The following is a 25,714-nucleotide window of genomic DNA, read 5'->3' as shown; positions in this document are numbered from 1 at the left end:
GTGTATTTGACTTGCTATAAATAGCAGGAAAATCTTCAAATCATCACATCTTATCTTTAAAAAAACGAAAAAAAATACTTACATAAGTACACAAAAAAAAAAATAATAACAAGGCACACCTAGAGCTAAAGAGCAACTGAACATCACTTAAAACTTGAATTTGTATTAGAATCCTACATTTCTCAAATATGGTGGAATTGATAGGTTTCTCAATATTCTTAGTCATTTTAAAGTCTGGTATATATAGGTATGTTTAGTTTGGGTAATGAGATCTGATAAGGTTATCTGTACTAACCAAAGATCAGGCTCCCTCCATTCATAGTAAACAACCTCGCTAGCAGCCAATTTTTAATCAATTTAGATCATGGAATTATCTCCCTTGCATTTCTTACCCTGAGTTTTTAAGGCTAGTAATTTTTCTCCTTGTTACAGGTATAATTTTAATTAAACCTATTTTAGGGCTCACCACAAAAAATATGTCAGCCTCTATACAAAATGACAATTTTTTTTCTGTCTTTCTTTCTCTCATGATCCCACAACTATTTCATGGAATTGTAACAAAGACATTGTTAACATGGTCACAATTTCAAACCTTGAAACAAAACTGTGAATTATTTAACACTATACCAACCCTGATATATCAGACCTATGATCAAAGACATTCCAGTGACCATCCCTACTGACTATGAAATGGTAGCAGTCACTAAAAATGAGAATTTTATGAGATTAATATTGGGGGTCACATTAAAAATACAAGATTCACTGATACATGCCCCCAACCCCAACCCCAACCCCCATCAATACACAGGCTTCACAAATAAGTCATGCCTCTGTTACCGAAACACATCCCCAGCACCAACAACAAACCTCCAACCCTAAAACAATCCATGCAAACAACACAAGACTCCTTGTTTCAATCCATCAACTGTATCCAGAAATATTGCAATCAAAGAATTTGTCAAAGCCATTTCTCCAGAGAAATGGTTGGTTGAAGAACTTACCAGCATGAAGTTTCTTGAGTGACTCATAGGTAAAGAAACCAGTCCCAGAATACGGTATGCTACCCAGCATTGTTGGTGAAAATCCTCGATATAATGTTCGTAAACCTTCTTCACGGTAAATTTTTACAACCACTTCTGGTAAGTTGTGATACCTGCAGTCATGAAAGATTCAAAATTCAATACATATACATACATGAAGACGGACAGACAGAGAGGTAGATAGATAGAGATAGAAATAGATAGAGAGAAAAAGAGAGAGAGAGAGATAGATAGACAGAAATAGATAGATAGACAGAGAGAGAGAGAGAGATAGAAATAGATAGAGAGGAAATAGATAGAGATATCACATAAACATGCAAACAAACACACACACACACACACACATTCACACCAAATATTAAGGTGGTGCCCCAGTATGGCCAGTCCAATGACTGAAACAAGAAAGAGGATAGAAGAGTGTTTGCACTCACCTTTCTCTCGCTGTGACTGCCATCCGAGCACGGACCATATCCAGGGGGTAGGTAAAGGCCACTGCAGTCATCCCAGCAAGAGCTCCAGCTAAAAATCGTTTACCAGGAGTCAAATGTCTGAAAAATACAATATACAAATTCATTACCACAATCATCATCATCATCATCATCATCATTATTGTTAATACTGCAACCTGGCAGAGTCGTTAGCAAGTCAGCTGAAATGCTTAGCGGTATTTTGTCTGTCTTCATGTTCTGAGTTCAAATGCCACCAGGGTCGACTTTGCCTTCCATCCTTTCTGGGCCAGTAAAGTAGGTACCAGTTGAGCATTGGGGGTCAATGTAATCGACTTACTCCCTCCCCCAAGATTTCAGGTCTGGTGCCTAGAGTAGGAAGGATTATTATTATTATTTCTGTTGTTGTTGCTGCTGATAGAATGTTGGGGAAAATGCTTTGCTCCCATTCTTCTAGCTCTTTGCCTTTCATCCTTTGTGGGTCAATAAATTAAAATACCAGTCACATACTGAGGTTGATGGTATCAACTAAAAATTGCAGGCCTTGTGTCTAAATAAGAAACTGTGTGTGCACGTGTGTTTGTGTGTGTGAGTGTGTTTCCTGCCACACCAAATGGTTTAGCTAATCTTGGGTGTTGTTAATTGCAATCTCATTTAGTACAGAAGGAGATATTTGTATGGACAGATTAACGAGGCTGAAAAAATAACAACAAACTACCATATCTGAAGGTATAAGAGACACATGGCCATATTAGATGCACTCCAATTTCAACAGAACATAGTCGGGAAAAACAGTTTTTAATACATTAAAGTATATGATATTGGTCCAAATTCACATATAGGATTAGGGGTGATTTTTTTTGAGGTTTTATTTTGAAAAAAAGAAAGGGAAAAAAAGGAAAAGTGTTTTATATGTGATCAAATTCGGTATATATATATATATATATATATATATATATATATATATATATATATATATGGTAATCTTCAGATAAATGCATGTGAGTTGGTATCTTTTGTCCATCTCATACATTGAACACACATCACAAACAAGGAACTGTTAATAGCTGTGAATAAAAATATGCTGTTAGGCAGGCCCATGTGGAAAGATCAGATTTTAAAGCAAGTTCATCAGAATCCTCCAATATGAAGTCCATTAACCAGAGATGTAAATTTGGGTTTATATAAACTGTGAAACACAAAGGACATTAGTGGAGGACTCGTGACTGACTTTGCACTTCAGGACAAGATATGAATAGACTAAAAGTGTAAAGAAATAGATTTTTATCTCTACAGTCTCCCATTATGAAAGTAGATAAATATAACTTAAGATATTCACCATTATATTAATAAGTTGGGCAGAGGAACACATAGATAACAGCTGTATTTTGTAGCCAAGAAATGGAACACAAACTGCTGACACAATCAGTGATCAACTTGTTTTTATTAAGTTTATTTTCAGTATGTAAACACAACACAATGTGTGTAAGTCACTTATCAAACTAGGCTTTGGAAGTTATCACCGAGTGTGTTCAAGACCCAGCTAGGACTGACAAAAGATTTGTCTTTCTGATTGGTCGATAAAACAGTTGTTATATACAGGAGTAGGTTTCTAGGTGAATTATTGTAGAGAATAGCCCTTAATCCTAAACCCACGAAGATGAATGCTGGGATCATCCACTGTTAGAACTTCACCTTAGTGATTACTTACCGTTTCCTCTTGTCTCGATTTAGGAGCTGTTTGTACTGTTCGTGGGCAGCATATTGCATGGAAGCGTAAGGGATGATCCGAGCCATTGTGGCTGTGTTACCACGCCACAAACTCAGGAAACCTTCATGTTTGAAGCAGGAATAGAGGAAACGGACAGCTTCTCGGGCAGAGAACCTTATGTTCTTACCTGTTGGGGAATAAGAATCAATTATTATGCAAACAAAAATACAATTGCACACCTGTACACACACACACACACACACACGTTCTTATTTGAAAGGAAATAAAAATGAATTTGTTATCACACACAAACATGATGTCAGCTATTGATACAAAGAAATTTTGAAATTTAAATAGTCAGAAAGGGAGAGATGTAGGCAAGGCTAAAGAGGTGTGAAATCAATGTGATTGGTATTGAGTAGGTTGGTATCAAAAGGAGCAAATGATCATATATACATATATATATACACGTATATTTATACACGTATATTTATACGTATAAATGTCTAAATATATGTGTATATGAGGAGGTGGTTGCGTATGAGTGTGTGTGTGTGTGTGTGTGTGTGTGTGTATATATATATATGTATGTATGTATGTATATCTACATGTGTGTGTGTGTGTGTGTGGATATGTGTGTATGAATGAGTATGTTCATACAATTATGTTTGTGTGTATGTGTGTATGTATGTAGACGTGAACGCAGGAGGTTTAAGTCTATGTATTGTGAGAATATGGTTGCATATATTTTTTATCTTTTTTCTTTTTCCACCTATTAGAGTTACTTCCCTTCTATTTAACAGTTTTTTTTTCATAGCGTCTGTTGCCATTGACAGCCAACAAGAACGTATCATAGCTCTGACATTCAAAACTCTGAGTACTATAATGACAACCTTTTACTGTTTGTTCTAAATTGTAACATATATAAACAATCCTCTATTTCTCTAACATCAAGGTCGCTTTCTTTTGTTACATTTTATTATTATTATAATATATATATATATATATATATATATATATATATATATATATATATATATAATAATAATATTAGGGACAAAATCCAAAATTACAGGTAAAAAACTCAATTAAAATCAATTTATAAAAAATTAAAATTAAATTGAGTCTTACTTTACTTTATATTATACTCATTTATTGTGCTTTTAATTATTAATTTTTCTATATGTGATAGTGGATTTTCATCGATGAGTTCTTGAAAATTGGTTATTTTCCCTAAAACTATATATATATATATATATATATATATTGCAAAATAACGTACAAAGTAGTCACTCAAGAATATGTATACAGTTTATGATGATATTGTAATGCCAATCATTGGGTATGACAGTGTGTATACATTGAGTATGATACATAGATGGCTATTTTAATTTTAAAATGCCTCAGTTGTGAATAGCAGATTTTTATTCAGCAGAGCAGCTATTTGCAACATCAGTAAATGTTTTATTCCTTTTTCCTATATCAGAGGCAACAAATTTTCATTCGGGTATATGGCTGGTTGTATGTATGTGCCATTAAAAAAGCCTAAAAAGGCCAAAATGCATCTGGGGCTCTCACTGGCCACTGGTAGCACAAATTTTTGTCTTTCTAATATTTATTGTATTTTTAACGCAGCCCATTCATGAGGGATGCTATCTCAGGACAATTTGGAAGAAACACTGCATGTTATAAAAGGACCTAAAAAAGGTAGGCATCAGGAAGTGACCCTGGCCATGAAACACTGCCCCACTATATACACACACACACACACACACAATCACCACCAAATGCCTCCCTCCAGCCCCTGCCAGTGTAGAAAAACTGGACATCAAAATGGTCAGGTTTCTATCTTCCTTAACTCTTCAACTTTTATGTTCTCAAAATATATTTTGAAATATCAAACTGTTGAACATAAAAACAAACTAGAAGGGGAAGGGCCAGGAAGAAAGGATTCAAAGACGTACTTTGGAAGTTGATTTTCGTCCTGTCGAGGGGAGCAATAGCTGTTTTGGCCAATGCCCCGGCCAAGGCACCCGCAATCAATGATGTAATAATTTTATTCTTGTTCGATATCTGAAACAGTAAAACATTAGATTTCAGAGTCATCATCATCATCATCATCATCATAAACACCAAAGTCACCCATTCCCACCGTAAAGACAAAACAATGTTGATAATTGTGGTATAATCTAACCACTGTAACCCCCAGCATCATTGCCAGCACCAACATCATCATCATTACCACCAATGCCATCAATGAACATTACCATCACAATTATCACCAACGAATCACCAATCACCAATCGTCATTCACAGCATCACAGGCGTCCTTACCACCACCATCATCATCATCATCATCACCCCCATCAGTACCAGCAAGAGTCTCTACAGCTGTATGACCTGCTGGAAATAGCAGCCAAATCTTCCTCAAATCATACCCTTCTTTCTTAAGATAACGACATTAATTAATACAGTCCTACATTCACTTCTAGAAGTCAGAGTCATCTCGGTTAGGAAGCTTTTGATTAGGTTTGACTTGATGCTAAACAACAACAACAACACCAACAACATAAGTTGATGGTTATCAAGAGAAGAAAAATGCTAAGAGAATACAAAAGAATGTCTTACCTTGTTGTTAATGGCAAGTTCATGGTGATATGGTTCCTCCACATCAACAGAATTCGGCAGGGGAGGGCTTCGTTGTTGACCTTTGTCTGTGCCACCCATTGATGTGGCCACCAGCTGGATTTCTGGACGGTTTAAGAGGTCAACAGTTGAAGCCTCTGTCACCTTCGTGCTCATGTCAAACAACGCATGTACATCACTGAGAGGAGTAAGAACTTGTCACTGGGTCTCTGATAACTGAAAGTAGAAACACACAAGAATTAAAAGAGTTATTCTGGTAACAGTGACAGATTGACCCTTTGCCTGTCCAAAGCATTTTCATAAGTTTGTCCTTAACATCCATGCTTTTCGTTAGCCTTTCTTTTATATCATCATCATCATTGTCGTTGTCGTCATCGTCGTCATCATTTAGTGTCTGTTTTCTATGCTAGTATGGGTTAGATAGTTTGGGATTGGCAAGCTGGGCAGCTGTACCAGGCTCCATGGCTGGATGCCCTTCCTAATGCCAACTACTCCAAGAGTGTAGTGGTTGCCTTTCACATGTCACCATTCTGAGTAATATAATGCTTTCCTTTCATAAATCCTAAGTTACTCTACTGGTTGCACAAAAAAAAAAAAGGGTGGGGATCAATATGATGTATGAATGTCAGGGAAATATGTCCAGCGTATGATACTGGATACACAGGAGAAGCAGAGGATTAAGAAGTGGATAACCCATTCAGGGGAGTCAGAATAAAGACACTTGAACAGTTTCTGACAATAAATGGATAGATTTAGGTCAACAGGAAGCTATCCAACCATCAAAAGGAACAATGGTTTGTTGCCCCACATTTTCCCACAACCACTACACTCTTTTCCAGGCAAATTTTGTTAACCCAACATTTTTTCCAACCTGGAGAATGTATTTTAAAAATGGTAAAAATTGGAGCAGATAAATTTCGTTTAGGCATGTGACAAGCAAGTACACACCACTGACAAGGCCCATGAAGGCCAAAATACAAACCACTGCTGATATAAGGTTCACCTCACTCCGATATATATATCGTCTGTTTAAGCTGTGTGTGAGTGTGGAGGGGGTATAACAGAATAAGACACAAACAGGTAGTTACAAGGTATTAAGTCATGTATAGCATATATATCGATAAGAGAATATAGAAATATATAAATTCAGCAGAAAACCAAGAGATTTCAGAGAGTGAAAGTTCTTAGTGATTCGTACCTGGTGTACAAAATAGGGGAAAATCTGAGTGGTCCTTTGTGTTGGTTCAACCTAGATAGGTAAAATCTATGGGAACATTGGTGAAAATCTTGCAGAACAAGACAATGCAAGGAATTTGGGGATATATATCATTATCATCATCATCATCGTTTAACATCCATTTTCCATGCTGGCATGGGTTGGACGGTTTGACTGAGGTCTGTCAAGCCATTGGGCTGCACTAGGCTCCAATATATATATATGGTGAAAATGAAACTTTAGGGGTGACCCATTATCAATATTGGCTTCTGTGGAAATGGATAGAAATATCAATAAAGCAAGTGGTTTCTGCTTCTTTCTCCTTGATCCTAGAACAAGCCATATTTAGTTTGTTGGCACCAACAAACAGAATGTATTTACTAGGAATGAAAGAAGATAGGACGTTCGATTGACAATGTAAAAATGAGTTGACAAAAGATGGTAAGTTATGAGGAATGAGAAGTGCTTACTTGAGCAGAGTTCTTCCTTTATCAAAGACAGAATCTTACACAACAAAAGTAATCCTCTTTTTATATGTTGTAACTAAACAGAAAAACTGATAAGCTTAACATCCTAGAGCAAGTTGAGGAGAAAATAAAACCCAAAGCAACTGGATATTTTCTGTCAAACCTTCTCTGAATCACTTATCTTTCTAGGCCAGACAAATAATCAGAAAGATGCAAGACTGTCTTTTATGGCTGCAACCGAGGTCAGTTAATAATATCTTATTTTGATAGGACATGAGCTATACAATAGCTATGCACACACACACACACGGTTTTATGTAAGAAAATATACACAGATATGATTTATATAATGATCATACATACACATTATTTACATAATAAAATATGCATAGACATGATCTACAGAATTTACATAACATACAAAGACATGGTTTATATAAATATACACAGGTATGGTTTATCTATCTACAAAATTAATTACTAAACACTCACCACATATAATTGACCATGTTATCACAACCCATATATACACACATCTACCTACAGAAACGGTAGGTTTCTATCAACTAAAACCACTCAAAAGACCAGGTTTAAAGAAGACATTTACACAAGGTGGCATGCAGTGAGACTGAACCTGGGACCCTATGGTTGAGGAATGAACCTTTTAACTATACAGCTGCCATGACTCTGAGTGTGTGTACATATATCATGCAGTCAACCAGATTATCACTGGTTACAATGTGCTTTGCATCATTTTAGCATTCGAATGGTGCCACCCCACTGGCCAACATTTCCCCTGATTTGGAAGGCCATTCCATCACAGGGTTACACATTGACAGCTGAGTGGACTGTAGCCTTCTGCTCAAGAACACAACATGCTGCTGGTCCAGGTTTTGAACCCACAATTAAACAACTGCAAATGCTACACCCTAACCACAAGGCCACATATCTTCACACATGCGTACATCTAAGCTAATCTCGGCCAAAGATTAGCACACATCCCATCACTTTTGCAAACTTATTACTTTGGCAACTTTCCAGTTCCTCTGAGTGGCATCTTATGCGTTCTCAGGCTTTCTTTGTCCAATGACTTTAGATATATCTGTGAATACCATCATCATCCATCATTTAGAATCTGGGTTTTGTCCCTGTTAAAAGGGACACTTCACGTGAAGAAGCTCCTCAGTAATTTCTAGATTAAAAAATTTTTTTTTATTTATTCAATCTCATATGTGCCTGTCGTGAAGTCAAAGCGATTTGAGACCTGCTGCTACAGACAAACAAAACTTGATATTGTTTTGAGACAGGCAGACAGACAAGGAGACTATACAGACTATATACATGGCAAGTGGTTGTCAAAGAACAATGGTTTGGTGAAACAATATCAAAGGAATAATAAGTTATGTGTTTGGTATTCATTTTTGTTTGTCATAGTTATCTTTATCAAAAGAGGAGTGGGGGGGGGGGGAAATCATTGCTATTCACAAAATAACTACGACATAATCCACTTGTTATCTCTATCGATCTGTTTACTTATCTATCCTCTCCAACCTTCCACTACACCACACCAACCACTTAACAGAGATTCCTTTCTGGTGTTATGCCAAGCTAAGAAATTATTATGATTATTAAAAGGTGGTGAAATGGCAAAATGGTTAGCGCACTGACCAAAATGCTGACTGGCATTTCCTCAAGTTCTTTACACTCTGAGTTCAAATTCTACCAAGGTCAACTCTGCCTTTTATCCTTTTAGAGTTGATAACATAAGTACCAGTTGAATACTGGGGTTGATGTAATTGATTTGCTCCTTTCTTTATAATTGCTGGATTGAATTGTATAGTATTAGAAAAAATGCCTGGCAGTATTAGTTCTAGCTCTTTACATTTCGAGTTCAAATCCTACCAAGGTTACCTTTGCCTTTCACCCAACTGGGGTTAATGTGATAAAATAACAGCCAACTGCTAGGGTGCTGTAATCAACCATGCTTCCCACTCCCCACCTCAAATATATGGCCGTATGTGCCTATCACTGAAGATTAATTAGACATCAAGTGAAGGATTTTTTTAATATTTATTAACCCTTCAACATTCAGCCATACTGTGTCAAATGTAATTCTTATTTATTCACATTCATCATCATCATCGTCGTTTAACGTCTGCTTTCCATGCTGGCATGGGTTGGATGATTTGACTGAGGTCTGGAGAGTCCGGAGGCTGTGCCGGGCTCCACTCTGATCTGGCAAAGTTTCTACAGCTGGATGCCCTTCCTAGCGCCAACCACTCCGAGAATGTAGTGGGTGCTTTTTACGTGCCGCTGGCACGAGGGCCAGTCAGGCAGTACGGGCATCGACCATGCTTGAATGGTGCCTTTTACGTGCCACCGGCACGGGAGCCAGTCACGTGGCACTGGCAATGATCACGCTCTGTTCTTACTTTGTTCTTGCCTCACCGCATGTGTCACAAGAGATGGCCATGCATTGGATCTTTCCCTATTTAATCCCTCCCATTCAATCACCCATTTTAACGATTCCCATTAACAAACCCCACACCTATCACATTATTGTGCCTGTGTGTTTATTGTCTGGTGTTACTTTGTTTACATCCCAATAACTTAGCAGTTTGGTAAAAGGGACCAATAAAATAAGTTCCAGACCTAAAATGTAAGCACTGGGGTCAATTTTCTTTAAATGAACCCATCAAGGTGGTGCCCCAGCATGAATGCAGTTCAATAACTAAAACAAGGGGGGGGGGGAGAATAATAATTTAGGCTTTATAAGGCCAAGACGTAGGATACAATTTTAGGGTAATTTCACTGCTATTTCTAGGAAATTTGAGTTACTATATAGAGGCTCCCACATTAGCTTGCAGTTTTGAAGCGTTGAGTGATGACAGATGATGATGATGATGATAATGATGATGGGTGACAACAGATGTGCAATGGAAGAACTGCCAATGTTAGCAGAGTTTGCAGACAACCTGATAAGAGAGATTAGTCTATAAATTCTGTAGCAGAACAATTCAGCATCGCTCGTGACAAACAATGGTAATACGGTAGCAGCAGCAGCAGACATGTCTGTAGCATCAATTGAAGAATGATTTAGTCACATCAATAACAATCGAAACTACTTTAACTGCTTTCCACTCTCCTCATCAGCCTAATTTTTTAACTATTTATGTGTGTGTGTGTGTGGGGGGGGGGGCTGTATGCACAAGTGAATATACATAGTGAATATACATACACACATACACCTATATATTTATGTATGCATATACACACAGGTGTGTGTGTGTGTGTGTATATACATATATATATATATATATATATATATATGCATGGTTGTATGTGTGTGTGGTAAGAAACTTGCTTCCTAACAACATGGTTCCAGGTTCAGTCCAACTGCGTGGGACCTTGGGTAACTGTCTTTTATTATAGCCTTGGGCTGACCAAAGACTTGTGAGTGAATTTGATAAACGGAAACTAGAAGAAGCCCATCGTAATATATATATAATTTATGTCTATATTTGTGTGTGCGTCTGTGTTTGTGCCCCCACCATCGCTTGACAACCAATGCTGGTGTGTTTATGTCCTCGTAACTTAGTGGTTTGGCAAAAAGAGAACGATAGAATAAGTACTAGGCTTACAAAGAATATGCAATTTGTTTGACTAAAGCAGTGCTCCAACATGGCCGCAGTCAAATGACTGAAACAAGTAAAAGAAGAAAAGAATAAAAACTATATATAAGGTTTGCTGAGTTAGAGGTTAAAATAACTGTCTAAGGGATAGAAGTATCCATTACATGATGATGATGATGATGATGATGATGAATATTATCGACAGTAACCTCAAAGTTTCAGTCAGTAGGTTTGAGTGGAGCAGTAATTAGGTTTTAGGGTAGATTGTTAAGGAGAGGTGCTTTGGAGAAATTTTTATTGAATTTGGGGCAGTGTTATTCTTTAGAATTTTGTAAGCAGGTGTGGATATTTAGGTGTGTCCTTTTTGGTAGGTAGGTAGGTATGGGATAGGTCAGTAGTTTTAGTTTTATTGTTTTGTTTCTTTCTTTTATATATCCTTGTAAGATGGATATATAATTAACAAAGCAAACAGGAAAGGAAGTATTCGCATGAGACTCCACGTTCTCAATCACGGCTCACATCTACTACAAAAGAAATTAATCACCTAAAATAATTGGTTTAGGGTTTCGTGTCTCTTAACCACAAGAAATGTATCATTTACGCTTTCCATTTGGTCATGTGATACACAGCAGCTGACAGACTAATCTCTGTATCTCCATGTTACCAGCAACCTCCAACCTCTCCCTCCACCCCTCCACATGTTTCATTATCACTGTTTACATTCACCAGCTCCTCCCCGTCTCATTTGCTTACACACACACACACACACACACACAATCGTGTGCACGCATACATATCTTAAGCAGACTTTAATGCACACACACACACACACACACACAATCATGACTGCATGTACAAATATGCACTCACAATCACAACTGCACATTTCTATTCTAAGCCACCCACACAACAACTAATATATATACATGTTCAATTACAGGCACAGGTGTGGCAAGAAGTTTGCTTCCCAACCACATGGTTCCAAGTTCAGTCCTACTGTGTGGCACCTTGGTTGAGTGTCTCCTACAATGGTCTTGGGCCAACCAAAGCCATGGGAGTGGATTTGGTTGACAAAAGCCAAAAGAAGCTCATCATATATATATATATGTGTGTATATAATCAAATACAATGGACAGCTCTCATTTGATTATAATGCACCAAGGGGATTTATGACTTGTCGGACACCCTAGAGTATACCAACGATGTACTATTCAAAGTAACGCGTGATTTGGACCAGCCCCTAGGCTCTAAATACTCATAGGATTGGTTTTTCTCTGTGTACACAACCAGAATATCGTATCTGATACCAACCGTAGGCCAGAACCACAGAGATTACCCAACCCCCACCTAGTACATACCTTCTCAAGTACCTGATTCTATTTCAATCCTCATTTTACTATGTGTGTGTGTGTGTGTGTGTGTGTGTGTGTGTGTGTGTGTGTGTGTAAAACTTAGATATGTTTCAACCAAAGATTGTTCCAGGTCATGTCTAACTTAACAGCACCGCCTGATAGGATTATCTAAATCCTTTTTAAGTCAAGTCTTGTGGTATTATGGTCCATTCAAGTAGGGAGTTCTTGTTGAGTGAGTGGTATCCAGGTATGGGCGGCTTATCAGGTATTCCCTGAGTTCAGGTCATTTGGGCAATGCCGGTGGTATATTCAAATTCATTGGTACACTTGAGTTTCAAGCCCGATGCTAGTCATCAGCCATTGTATGTGTATGTGTATATATATATATATATATATATATATATATATATACATATAGATAGATAGATAGATAGATAGATAGATAGATAGATAGACAGAGAGGTAGACAGACAGATATATATGTATGTGAGTGTGTAAGTGTCATTGTATTTGAGTATTTTTCCCTACGACCGCTTGGCAATCAGTGTTGGTGAGTTTATGTCCCAGTAACTTAGCAGTTTGGCAAAAGGGAACAATAGAATAAGTAGCAGCCTTAATAAGAAATAATAGCAGACACTGGGGTCAATTCATTCAACTAAAAATTCTTCAAAGTGGTGCTCCAGCATGGCTGCAGTCTAGTAACCGAAACAAAAGATAAAAGACATATATATATATATATATATATGAGGGGTGCTGAAAAGTTCCTGGCTCTGGATAAAAGAAAATACTAAAAAATCAGTTAATTATGATTTTATTCATCATATTCCCACACTTATTGCAGGGGTCCTTCAATTTTTCTAAGCTCTGTAAAAGAACTTGGAAGATTGGACCTCCGGCCAGGCCTTTCACAATACCCTTAAAGCCAGGAACATTTCAGCATCCCCCCCCTCTCTCTCTCTCTCTCTCTCTCTCTCTATATATATATATATATATATATATATATATATGTGTGTGTGTGTGTGTGTGTGTGTGTGTGTGTGAATTTTCATTGTATCATAATGAATGGAGAAATAAATAAATAAACGGAGTTCTGAGGAAAATGAGATTTTTTTCCAATATGTTGTGATAATAGAGAGGAGTCGGATTAGTTTTCTGCTATGCTTGATAAATAATGGATGTACTGTTGTTGTGCCTGTTGCACAAACAATGCTGTGAAGTATGAACAACATGTTAAGCACCACTGAGCAATAACTGATGCTATTTTCTAAATACTAGAAGGCCCTGCTGAGCTGAATACCATTATGAAGTAGGAACTACTGCTGTAAACCTAAAACCAGTTACAACAATGAAACCAAGTAGAAAAAGAAGATGGAGTAGAAGTAGAATAGAAAGAGAAGAACCGTTTCCATTTTAGAATAAAATGAATATTGGTTTCGAATTTTGGCACAAAGCCAGCAATTTCAGGGAAGAGGGTAGGTCGATTGCGTTGATCCCAGTGCTCTTATGTGGTATTTATTTTATCGACCCCTGAGAGGAAGAAAGGGAAAGTTGACCTGAGCAGAATTTGAAATCAGAATGTGAAATCAAACGAAATGCACAAAGCATATTGCCCAGCATACTAATAATTCTGCCAGCTCGCTACCATACTATTTGATATCAAAGATAAAACTAATAACTGGTATCGTGACTGGTCCGGTGCCGGTGGAACATAAAAAGCACCATTCGAGCATGGTCATTGCCAGTGCCGCCTGGCACTGAGTTTTTAAACACTTGAGTTCACATGGCTGATTGTAATTTAGGTGTCCATGTAGTGTCAGGTTGACATAGATACCTTGCTGGTCCTCCTGACCCTCAACCCTGCGGAACATTCAAGATGTTGCAGCTGGAAGACAGAAGTGTGCTACACCAGCATGGGCTGTTTATATTTTATTTAAAGATCCTGAAAGGATGAAAGCTAAAGTTGACATTGGTGGGATTTGAACTCAGAGAAAGGAGAGCTAGAACAAATATTGCAACAAAGCCAAAATGCTGCTCTAACAATTCTACCAATTGACTGTCTGATATGTGACTGCCCTGAGTGGCACTCGACATTACTTGCTGGGAGTGGCACTCAACATATTGCCTGCCATAATTGACACTCGAGATTATCTGCCATGAGTGACATCAGGCACACATGAGAATGCAGAATGTAGTAAACCAAAACATGTTAATTAACATTTTCCATCCCCACCACCACCTATAATAAAAATTGATTATCTAAATGACTAATCTTGATTAATAAAAAAAGAAAAGGAGATAACACCAAAATGAATCAAATAAGAACTGCAGTGGGGGAACTTTGGCAATGTGGAGATAACTCCAGCTATGTTTCAGTCTAATTAACCCTTATTAGTAATAATTAGTCTAATTAACCCTTCTAATTTATAGTGCATTATGTTATAACTTCAAGATTTCAATGATGTGATTGTTAATTTCAAGAATATCAGCACCATCCAATCGTGGTCGATGCCAGCTCTTCTGGCCCCTGTGCCGGTGGCACGTATAAAGCACTGACTACACTCTCCTAGTGGTTGGCATTAGGTAGGGCATCCAGCTGTAGAAACCCTGCCAGATCAGATTGGGGCCTGATGCAGCCTCCTGGCTTCCCAGACTCTAGTCAAACCGACCAATCCATGCCAGCATAGAAAACGGACGTTAAACGATTATGATGATGATGATGGTGGTAGGAGTGAGATTCCAGATCTAGCTGGTTTGAACATAAAACAGGTAAAATATCTGGATTTCCTATGGCTGGTTTCAATGGTAAAGGGTTAAATCCTGCCAACCGTTGCAAGGCTTATAAACTAAAGAACCCTTTAAGTACTGGAGTTGATTTATCTGATCGCCCAAAAATGAGCCAACATGCAAATTGGTAATAAAGGGTTTTGTTGATGAATCAAAGACAAAGGGATAGAAATTTGAAGGCATTCAGGACGATATATAACCACCCTCAAGGTTAGTTATTATAGCACAGCAGAGCCAGAAATTCTTCAGTGACTCCTAAAACTAATTGCATGAGCACTACAAGAACTGTTGGTGGCCAACTGAATAGATGTGCAGCATCATCTGCCAGCAGCCAAGAAGAACTGGAACTAAAATGTCAAAATTAAGAGGTCAGGTACCTAAGGTCAAAGGTTATGGAGAGATGAGGAGGGGTGGGGCAGAAGGCTTTTCGACAGCAGTGAGAGAAAAATGGGTTTGACTGATTGATTGATTAACACACACACACACACACACACACACACACACACACACAAGCACAGAAATATATATATGCTTGTGCGTGTGCATATATGTGCTGGTGTATATACACACAAGCACGCACAAACACATATACATGTATACACACAAATACATGCACACACACACACGAAGAGAGAAACAGGTATACAAACACACAAACGCACGTGTATGTATGCATGTATATATATATATATATATATATATATGAGCACACGAAAACGTACACATATACATACATACACCCCCACCCCCACACACGACAAGATTCTGCCAGGCTTCCGTGTACCAAATAGCAAATTCCATTTAACAATTCCATAGAATACAAACAACAATTGCTAACAGCACAGATTCAAGGCCATACATTTGGCAGAAGTGTGCAGCGGCACCATTCGATTAACTCGCAGCACTTGATAAATATATTAATCTTAGTTTGACCCCCAGAAGGATAAAAAAGTAAGGTCGACCTCAGCGTGATTCGAATCCAAAAGTAAAGGGGCATAACTAAATATGGCAAGGGCCTTCTTGTAGGATCTTTACCGTTGCTGCCACTCACGATAAAGGACTTTGCTACTGAATCTATCACAAGGGTACAGAAGTTTTAAGGAGACGATTTATATATAACCACCCCCAGTTCTGACTGATACATCATTTCCTCGACTCCAGAACGATGAAAGGCAAAGTCAACGACGTAATAGGATTCGAACTCGCAAAATAGAGTTCCATAATTAAATAGTACAAATTGTTTTGACAGTAACTCTACTGATTTTAGTTATCCACTGCCCTTATTAAGGATTTCTATATTTACCACAAAGGGCAAATAACAAAACACTGTCGAAAAAGAAATCCCCCAAAAAACAGAGGTCACTTAGGAAACGTACTCACTCCATATCCTCTCTCTCTCTCTCCCTTTATACTGCATCTACTCTTTCTGTCACCTCCCCATTCACTCTCTCTCCTACATTATCTATAATCCCCCCTCTCTGTCTCACGATGTATTTCTCTCTTTTACTCTCATCCACCATCTGTGTATGTATCTTACTCCCATTTGTTGTGCGTATGTATGTGTATGCACTTGTGTGTGTGTGTGTGAATGTAACTCTGTCTCTCACTTGTTCACTCCCTAACTCTTTCACTGATTCTCTCTTACTTTCTCGCCCCTCCCCCTCTCTCTCTCTCTCTCTGTATATATATATTTATATATATGAGAGAGAGAGAGAGAGAGAGAGAAGAAAGAACTCGCCTTACAAACATCGTCCATCTGTGGTAGTAATAAATAAACATGGCAATTGTTGCTAACCACAATGTCAGAGCTGTCATTCAGACAAGGAAAATAACGGCGACACACACACACATATATATATATATAAACATAGGTATTCTTCCATTACAAACAACATAGTTCACCTTAAACGTATATATACATATATATAAACAAGATAAACAAAAATACTGCGATCCGACCTGTTAACATATACGCACACACACACACGCACATCTATATTGTGTTACGTATACGTATTACACATTACATAAACTATATGTACACGACATATATATGTGTGTATGTATGTATATATACATGCATAACAGGCATTATATTTACCTATATAGTACATAATGGCAGTACTCCAGCATGGGCTTGGGTATCATGTGAAATGAATCGTGTAAATGGCTGCACACACCCACCCATACATACTCCAAGCTGTGCCCCCACTCTGGTCAGTCCAGTGACTGAAACTGGTACATGACATACATTCTCATATATATATATATGTATATATATATACACACACATTGTATAAGCGCATGTATGTATATATTGTATGTGCGTTTACCGGAATATATATGCATATACATGTACTTGTATATATGTATGTAACGTGTATGTGTTTGAACATATATATATATATATATATATATATATAGTGTATGTGTGTATATATGTAGATACATACACACACACACACACACGTAGGTGTGTGTACCATGTCATTAATTGATCAGCCCCCCCCCTCTTTTGGAAACAAAAATACATCAAAATAAGTAAGAATATAACGTGATAATCTTTCGTTTTCAGTACAATTTACAAACGAAAGATTGCCATATAACTTACCTTTTTTTTCAAAAAAAAGGACAAGAGGATCAAAGCCGTTAATTATCCAAAAATATTTCCAAGTCTTCCTTCTCCTGTAAACATGAATACCAGGGTTCAATTTCTCGTAGTTCCACCTCAGAAGAATGAGTTCTTGCCAAAAGCCGACACCAGACTCCTTTCTCCCACCCTCCCTCTCTCTATATATATACTATGTGCGAGTGTGTATGTGTGTCTTGCCCTTTCTCTCTTACTTTCTCTCTCTCTATATATATATCTTGCACTATTACTCTCTCTCTCTCTCTCTCTATATATATATATATATCTGTCTTTCCTACTCTGTCTTTCAATCAGTTTCTCTCTCTCAGTCTTTGTTGTCCTTATTTTCTTACTAATTAAAAATTATTTCCCTGTTTTATACAGATAACAATAAACAGCGATCCATAACGAAACAAGGCATATATCTATATATATATATATATCTGTGTGTATGTGTTGGTAGACAACAGTATATCCTTGATATCATGTCATTCTAGAGCAAACTTGCTGTTGCTTGTCTCTCCCCTCTCCTGTGTTTATTTCTCCTCTTTTCACTTTCTTTCTCCGTTTCGCTTTTGGTCAACATTATTTTCGATAATGTTAATAAATAACAGAGTTATAATCGCTGTTCCGGGCTGTTGTTCTTTCATTCAACAGCAGATGTGGAATTAGAAACGATGGAATAAGGATAAGACAAATGGTAAATCATGTTACGTTGTACGTATATATATATAATTGTGTGGGTCCCATGAAACGGAATCCCAGCAGCAGCTTCGTCTGCGGTGATGCTGGACATCAAGAGATGTTGAAGTTATCTCCCGTTAATGGACCTCTCGTGTAAAAGAAGCCGGAGGAGGGGGAGAAAAAGATATCGTAAGATATGGAGAGAGGGAGAGGGAGAGAAAGACAAAGAAACAGAGAAAGGGAAAAAGATAGGGAAAGAGAGAAAGAAAGACAGAATGCGAGAGCGGAGAGAAGGAAAAAAACACAAAGAGCGACAGAGAGAGAGAGAGAGAGAAATATAAGAAAGAGGGAGAGTGAAAGATAGAAACCGCAGATGCAATCAATGCGCATGCTCCAACTGACACACCTGCTTCTGCTTGGTTTTGCTTTCAACAGTAGTATTAGAAGACATACCTACAGTATAGGGCTCCACCCGACTTTATTCCTTTGTAATATACTGAATAATTAATTTTTTATAATAGAGTTTTTCAAAGATATGTTTCCGAAGGCTTAGTTGACGATTGTACTGATGAAGTTTTTTTTTATGCAAATTCAAAATTTATTCGAAAAGAAAAATTCATATCTTTTAACCATTCAGTGCTTATCATCATTGGAAAACATATTAGAAAAAAATGTTATTCATTGTTAATATAAAACTGGAACGCACAATACCAAAAATTCCGACTTCATATTTAGCTTTTAACCTAGTACAGTACATTAGAAGGAAATCGAAACTATTCAATATTACTTTCGATTTATAATCTTGGAGATTAATCGTTAAGTAGCACAATCTTTTTTATTGCGCCTTCCAATTTCATGTTGATACCATTGTGCAATACAAGAAAAAAAATCAACCCTGGATGTCAAATTCTTTTTCGTATTGTGAAATGATCATGAGCAGAAAAAAAAAAAAAAATTAAATTCCTTTTTAAATCAACATAATTGGCATTTAAACATTCAAAAGCATATTTCTGCAAAGTCTCAATGAAATATATGCGTCATTAATAAAGGTATGAGAAAAAAGAAAACCCAACAAATTCGTGGGGTACCAAACGGTAGAGATACCTGCTATAGTTGGGGCGAATATCATGTAGCACTACATTATGTCATGTTTTCTACCTTCTCTTTAAGAGGGATGTGATTTGAAGGAGAGATTTGGCTGCTATTTTTAGCAAATCGAGTCAATATTGGTTTCAAATTTGGCACAAGGCCAGCAATTTCGGGGGGAAGACTAAGTCGATTAGATCGACCCCAGTGTTTCTCTGGTACTTATTTTATCGACAGCCGAAAGGATGAAAGGCAAAATCGACCTGGGCGGAATTTGAACTCAGAATGTAAAGACGGACGAAATGCCACTAAGCATTTCGTCCGGTGTGCTTACGGTTCTCTCAGCTCCCCGCCTTAGATTGGGTCAATATTAAGACCAGATACGGGTTACCTTTCTCGAGAAGCGGGCCGCATGATACATGCAGACTGCATTACTAAACAAATTCAAAGTAATTTTTCGTTAGGCAGATCATTCAGAAAGTCCTGCAGTTTGCCCACAACTGAGTTAGAGGCTCTTCTACTGGTTGGCTGATCAAACTGACCCATGGCCAAAGGTGTTCCAGCTGTGACCACCCTGTCTTTTATCAAGTTATACTTTATCTCGGATTACCATTGTGCAATGAATCGTCTTTTGAAAAGACGGTAGGACAGGATTTGAGGGAGATTTGGCTATAATTTCTAGCAGGTCAAGGTGCACATTGAGAGACCTATCTCGTTCCGTGAAGGTTATTTACCTGCGAATTTTCGTAATTAGCAATTGTCTCCCTTGTTTAGACTACAGGCAACAACGCAGTTTCTCTTTCTTTCACTTTCCCTCTTCCCTACCTACTTACTCTCTCTTTAGCTGGCTCTCTGTCTCTCCCTCTTTCTTCACCATCTATCTATCTATCTATCTATCTTTCCCCTGACTTCTCTCTCTTCTATCTCTCTTATTTCTTTCTTTTCCCTTCTTTTTCTCTTTTTCCCTCTCTGTCTCTCTCTTTTACTCGCCCTCGCATTCTTTCCCCTCTACTTTCTCCTCCATCTCTTTCACCCCCACTCTCTCAAGTTCACCTTGCACTACCGTCACCATAACCAAGGGTGCCCCTACACCATTAGACAACCAGCTAGAAATAGCAAGTATTGTTTCATACCTGACTATGCACACACAAAAAAGAAAAAAAACTAAGCAATTTTTCTTTTACTGCACATCCACCTCCTCTTCCGCCGCCACCTCATCATCATCATCATCATCATCATCTTTATTAAAAGAAACAAATACATTTTACATGCAGATAAATCATTCTTTTTCCACTCTGTGGTAGCACAAGTTGATAAAGTTTTGAAAATCATCTTAAATTCATTAAACATGCAAATTTATTCATCCCCATTTTCTAATCTCATAGATTCATCCCCTTTTTCTGACCCCATGGCCTCAATGCTTCAAAAATTGGGTCACATTCAAACTGTGACTTACATACATAGAAAAAGAAGAGCTGATAAAATGAGATGGTCCATAGATCTGCTCAATCAGGGTTAAGCACCCACTCACCCCCACCATCAACTCTACCACCACCGCCACTGCCCCACCTCCATCACCACCACCACCAACACAACTCCCCTCTTCATCCTGGTTACAACTCCTGTCACTATAACCATCATCACTGCTACTACATAGGTGTGTGTAAGTATGTATGTATGTATATATATGAGTATGTATGTATGTATTCTCATGCATATAGCTACATATGTAGACATGCTCATATGTATATTTAAGTGATAAACTTCTGGAAAGTTTTACGGATTTTTACAGTTCTAGTGATGGATTGGATCTGTACTCTTCGAATCAGCTTTCTCCTTTCTGGTTTTGAAAAGCCTAATTTCTCAAGAGTGGTATTTAGGCAGTGTGTCACATACCCTAAGGCCCCAATAATTACAGGTGTAAACCTGAACTTGTAATCTAGATGGAGTAACTATTCTCATTTTCACTGATCTTCAGCTTGATGTCTCTTCTGTATTTTAATGATTATAAATCTTTCACTGACGAGGAAGCTGGTTTCCAACAAAGACACACGGCTCCATCTTTGGGATGTAGTTAACACAGACAACTTCACGTTTTTACTGTTCCACTCACAGATTACACTGAGGCCAATTTTGTCTTTCATCCTTCCAGAATTGATGAAATAAAGTACCAAATGATTACCAGCATTCATAGTACTGACTAAGCTCCCCAACTTCCAAAGTTGTCAGCCTTATGTCTAAATCAAAACCCCTATTATTCTTCTTTGAATACCATTTGCCAATCGTTCCAAAATAGCTTGTTCTGGTTTAAAGTTCACTGCACATTTTCTATATTCGAAAAGTCGTTTTACTTGTTATCAAGCAGTTCAGTTTGATTACATGTGTCGGTCTTAATGTGCTCAACATTGATTTAAGAAAAACTATGGGGTTGTTTTTTAAATTTTTTTTGTATTAGTTGTCATGTTTTTCTTTTTGTCAGTGTTGCTGCATCAACAAAGGCTGTTTTGAAGTTACTTGTTATCGTCAACATTACCTTTATCCTCCTCCTTACCATTTCCGTCGGATAACATCAGTGGTGTGGAGAGAGGAGGCTGGTATGCATGGGTGACTGCTGGTCATCCATAAACAACCTTGCCTGGACTTGTGCCTTAGAGGGTAACTTTCTAGGTTCAATCCCAGTCATTCATGACCAAATGGGATCGTTATATACCTTACATACCTATATGTGTATATTTATATGGACATATGTATGACAAGCTTCTTTCAGTTTCCGTCTACCAAATCCACTCACAAGGCTTTGGCCAGCCTTGGGCTGTAGTTGTGTAGTGGGAGGCACTTCCTGAAGATGCCATGCAATGGAACTGATCCTAAAATCCCATGGTTGAGAAGCAAGCTCCACAACCACACAGCTATGGGTGTTAGTGTGTGGGTTTGTGTAATTACCCTAAAAATAAGTTATATGATAAGAAGAATGAGGTTCATAACCCATAGATATGTACACCACACACACATGAGTGTGTGTGTGTGTGAAGTCAGCTAAAATAATAACCGTTATCAGATAAGGTAAATCTATTCAAAACATGGTTGTTAACCTTAATAAATATGAGATATTTTACTGTTATCTTGGTCTTTGGTAAAAAAAAAAAATGCAGAACAGGAGACATCATCATCATCATCATCATCATCGTTTAACGTCCGCTTTCCATGCTAGCATGGGTTGGACGATTTGACTGAGGACTGGTGAAACCGGATGGCAACACCAGGCTCCAGTCTGATTTGGCAGAGTTTCTACAGCTGGATGCCCTTCCTAACGCCAACCACTCAGAGAGTGTAGTGGGTGCTTTTACGTGTCACCCGCACGAAAACGGCCACGCTCGAAATGGTGTCTTTTATGTGCCACCCGCACAAGCCAGTCCAGGGGCACTGGCAACGATCTCGCTCGAAAATCCTACAGGAGCCAGTCAGGCGGTACTGGCAACGGCCACGCTCAAAATGGTGCATCTCATGTGCCACCCGCACAAGAACCAGTCCAGGGGCACTGGCAACGATCTTACTTGGCTTGCCGGGTCTTCTCACGCACAGCCCATTTCCAAAGGTCTCGGCCCGTAGTCATCGCCTCGGTGAGGCCCAATGTACGAAGGTCTTGCCTCACCACCTCAGCCCAGGTCTTCCTGGGCCTACCTCTTCCACGGGTTCCCTCAACTGTTAGGGTGTGGCACTTTTTCACGCAGCTATCCTCCTCCATTCTCACCACATGTCCATACCAGCGCAATCGTCTCTCTTGCACGCCACAACTGATGCTTCTAATGTTCAGCTTTTCTCTCAAGATACTTACACTCTGACGGGTATTCACATTGACATTACACATCCAACGGAGCATACTGGCTTCATTCCTTGCGAGCTTACGTATGTCCTCAGCAGTTACAGCCCATGTTTCACTGCCATGTAGCATGGTTGTTCGTACGCATGCGTCATACAGTCTGCCTTTTACTCTGAGTGAGAGTCCCTTTGTCGCCAGCAGGGGTAAGAGCTCTCTAAACTTTGCCCAGGCTATTCTTATTCTAGCAGCTACACTTTCAGCGCACCCACCCCCACTACTAACTTGGTCGCCCAGATAGCGGAAGCTATCGACTACCTCTAGTTTTTCACCCTGGAATGAGATAGAAGTTGTTTCCTGTTTGTTTGCAGTCTTTATTGCACCTGAACATCTGCCACAAACAAAAACTAACTTGCTAGTTAACCTGCCTTTGATGTTGCTGCACCTCTTATGTGTCCATAGCTTGCACCGGGTACATCTTATAGAGTTACTACCTACTCCTTTTATGTTGCTGCACCTCTTATGTGTCCATAGCTTGCACCGGGTACATCTTATAGAGTTACTACCTACTCCTTTTCTACATACTGAGCAGGGCCATCTACCCTTGGCATAATTTTAATTATTCTCACCTATGGTATTTATGATATTAATTACAAGCTAAGGAAAGAATTTTTGGGTGGTCACATGATCTGTGTGTATGTATGACTGTTTCCCCCCACTATGCTGCTTGACAACTGGTGCTGGTTTGTTCACGTTCCATTGACATAGTGGTTCAGCAAAAGAGACTAATAGAATATGAACCATGCTTAAAAAAAGTGCTGGGGTCAATTCATTTGGCTAAAAACTCTTCAAGGCAGTGCCCCAGCATGGCCACAATCTAATGACTGAAACAAGTATAAACAAAAAAAGGATATAAAAGCAGCAACGAAGGGGATTTCTATGAAAAGTTGAACCTTTCAGAAATAGAAAAGGAAACCGGTTTCATATCACACAGCCTATTGTGTTAAATATGCAGAAGTCAATGAGGAAAATCTCTACATTGTTACTAGACCTAGTAGAAATAGCAACCAAACCTCCCTCAATTCATACTCTAATGTTGACTATGTGCTAGCTAGCCATAGTGAAAATAGCAGCTTAATTTCCTTCAAATCACACCTCATCTTGTGTGTGTGTCGTAGTAGTTGACCTCGTGAGAACTGTACGTACTGAAGGTGGTATTTGTAACTGGTTTAGCCTGACTCTTACTGGTAACTGTGTCACCAAGACTGGCTTAACAGTCCCAGATAATGACACTTCTCTTAGACATCACAAACAACATGGCCTAAAAAAATGATTTGTACCAGTAGAATGTTGATTTTCATGTCAAAAGTGATCAAATCTTTTCAGGAACATTCATAACTATTTCTACCTTGTTGTTGTTGTTGTTGTTATTAGGGTGGCGAGCTGGCAGAATTGTTAGCACACCAGGCAAAATGATTAACAGCATTTTATCTGTCTTCAGATTGTGAGTTCAAATTCCACCGAGGTCAACTTTGCCTTTCATCCTTTCAGGGTTGATAAATGAGTGCCAGCAAAACACTGATGAGGAGGAGGGGTGTCTGATATAATCAACCAGTCTCCCCCCACCCCCTGCCAGACATTGCTTTTTGCTTAACCCTTTTGTTACCATATTGAGGTATTGTTTTACAGTCAAATACTCCTCTCCTGTTACTAACCCCTTATTTGTTTTGCAATTAAGGGGTTTCTTATTTTGTCTTCAAAGGCATAAAGCCAACAGACATCATCATTCAATGTCTGCTTTTCTGTGCTTGTATGGGTTACACAAAATTAATTGAGGCAAATTTTCTATGGCTGGATGCCCTTCCTGTCACCAAACTTCTTTCAGTTTCTATCTACCAAATCTACTCGCAAGGTTTTGGTTAGTCCAGAGCTATAGTCAAAGATAATTGCCCAAGGTTCCACACCTTGGGACTGAACCACAAACTCCATGGCTGGGAAGCAAATTTCTTAACTACATAGCCATGCCTGCACACACAAACACACATAATCGAGAGAGCTGCTATGTGGTTGCCAAACCTGCAAGAAACAACAGTTAAACCTCTCTGTTGCCTTAAATAAGGAAGGGATATTTTCTAATGTCGTCTGCATATCACACTTTTGATCAAGAGTCATCGCAGTCAGGACTGACCTGAAGTTAACCCCCA

The 25,714-nt window shown here is 38.4% G+C and overlaps 1 protein-coding gene across 4 annotated transcripts in view; it reads right to left on the bottom strand.

Moving 5' to 3' along the window:
• Window positions 1-20,565, bottom strand: part of LOC106871468 (mitochondrial coenzyme A transporter SLC25A42) — a 23,193-nt gene extending 2,628 nt beyond the window's left edge. The window contains exons 1-6 of one of the 4 annotated variants that reach the window (XM_014917947.3): window positions 17,906-20,565; window positions 5,826-6,059; window positions 5,162-5,270; window positions 3,198-3,384; window positions 1,472-1,588; window positions 1,002-1,153 (exon numbers count right to left, since the gene is read on the bottom strand). In XM_014917947.3, the coding sequence (XP_014773433.1) occupies window positions 1,002-1,153; window positions 1,472-1,588; window positions 3,198-3,384; window positions 5,162-5,270; window positions 5,826-5,999 (739 nt within the window). In that variant the 5' untranslated portion in view covers window positions 6,000-6,059; window positions 17,906-20,565. Of the gene's footprint in view, window positions 1-1,001; window positions 1,154-1,471; window positions 1,589-3,197; window positions 3,385-5,161; window positions 5,271-5,825; window positions 6,060-7,529; window positions 7,866-17,395; window positions 17,521-17,905 lie in introns of those variants that run through there. The other 3 variants (XM_014917955.3, XM_052974594.2, XM_014917963.3) reach the window with 3 other exon arrangements.
• Window positions 20,566-25,714: the final 5,149 nt, after the last annotated feature.

This window comes from Octopus bimaculoides, chromosome 18 (assembly GCF_046866305.1).
Source record: "Octopus bimaculoides isolate indiv1 chromosome 18, ASM4686630v1, whole genome shotgun sequence".
Classification (NCBI taxonomy): domain Eukaryota; kingdom Metazoa; phylum Mollusca; class Cephalopoda; order Octopoda; family Octopodidae; genus Octopus; species Octopus bimaculoides.
Note: the sequence above shows the minus strand (reverse complement) of the source record. Positions and strands in the feature narration are given on the sequence as shown.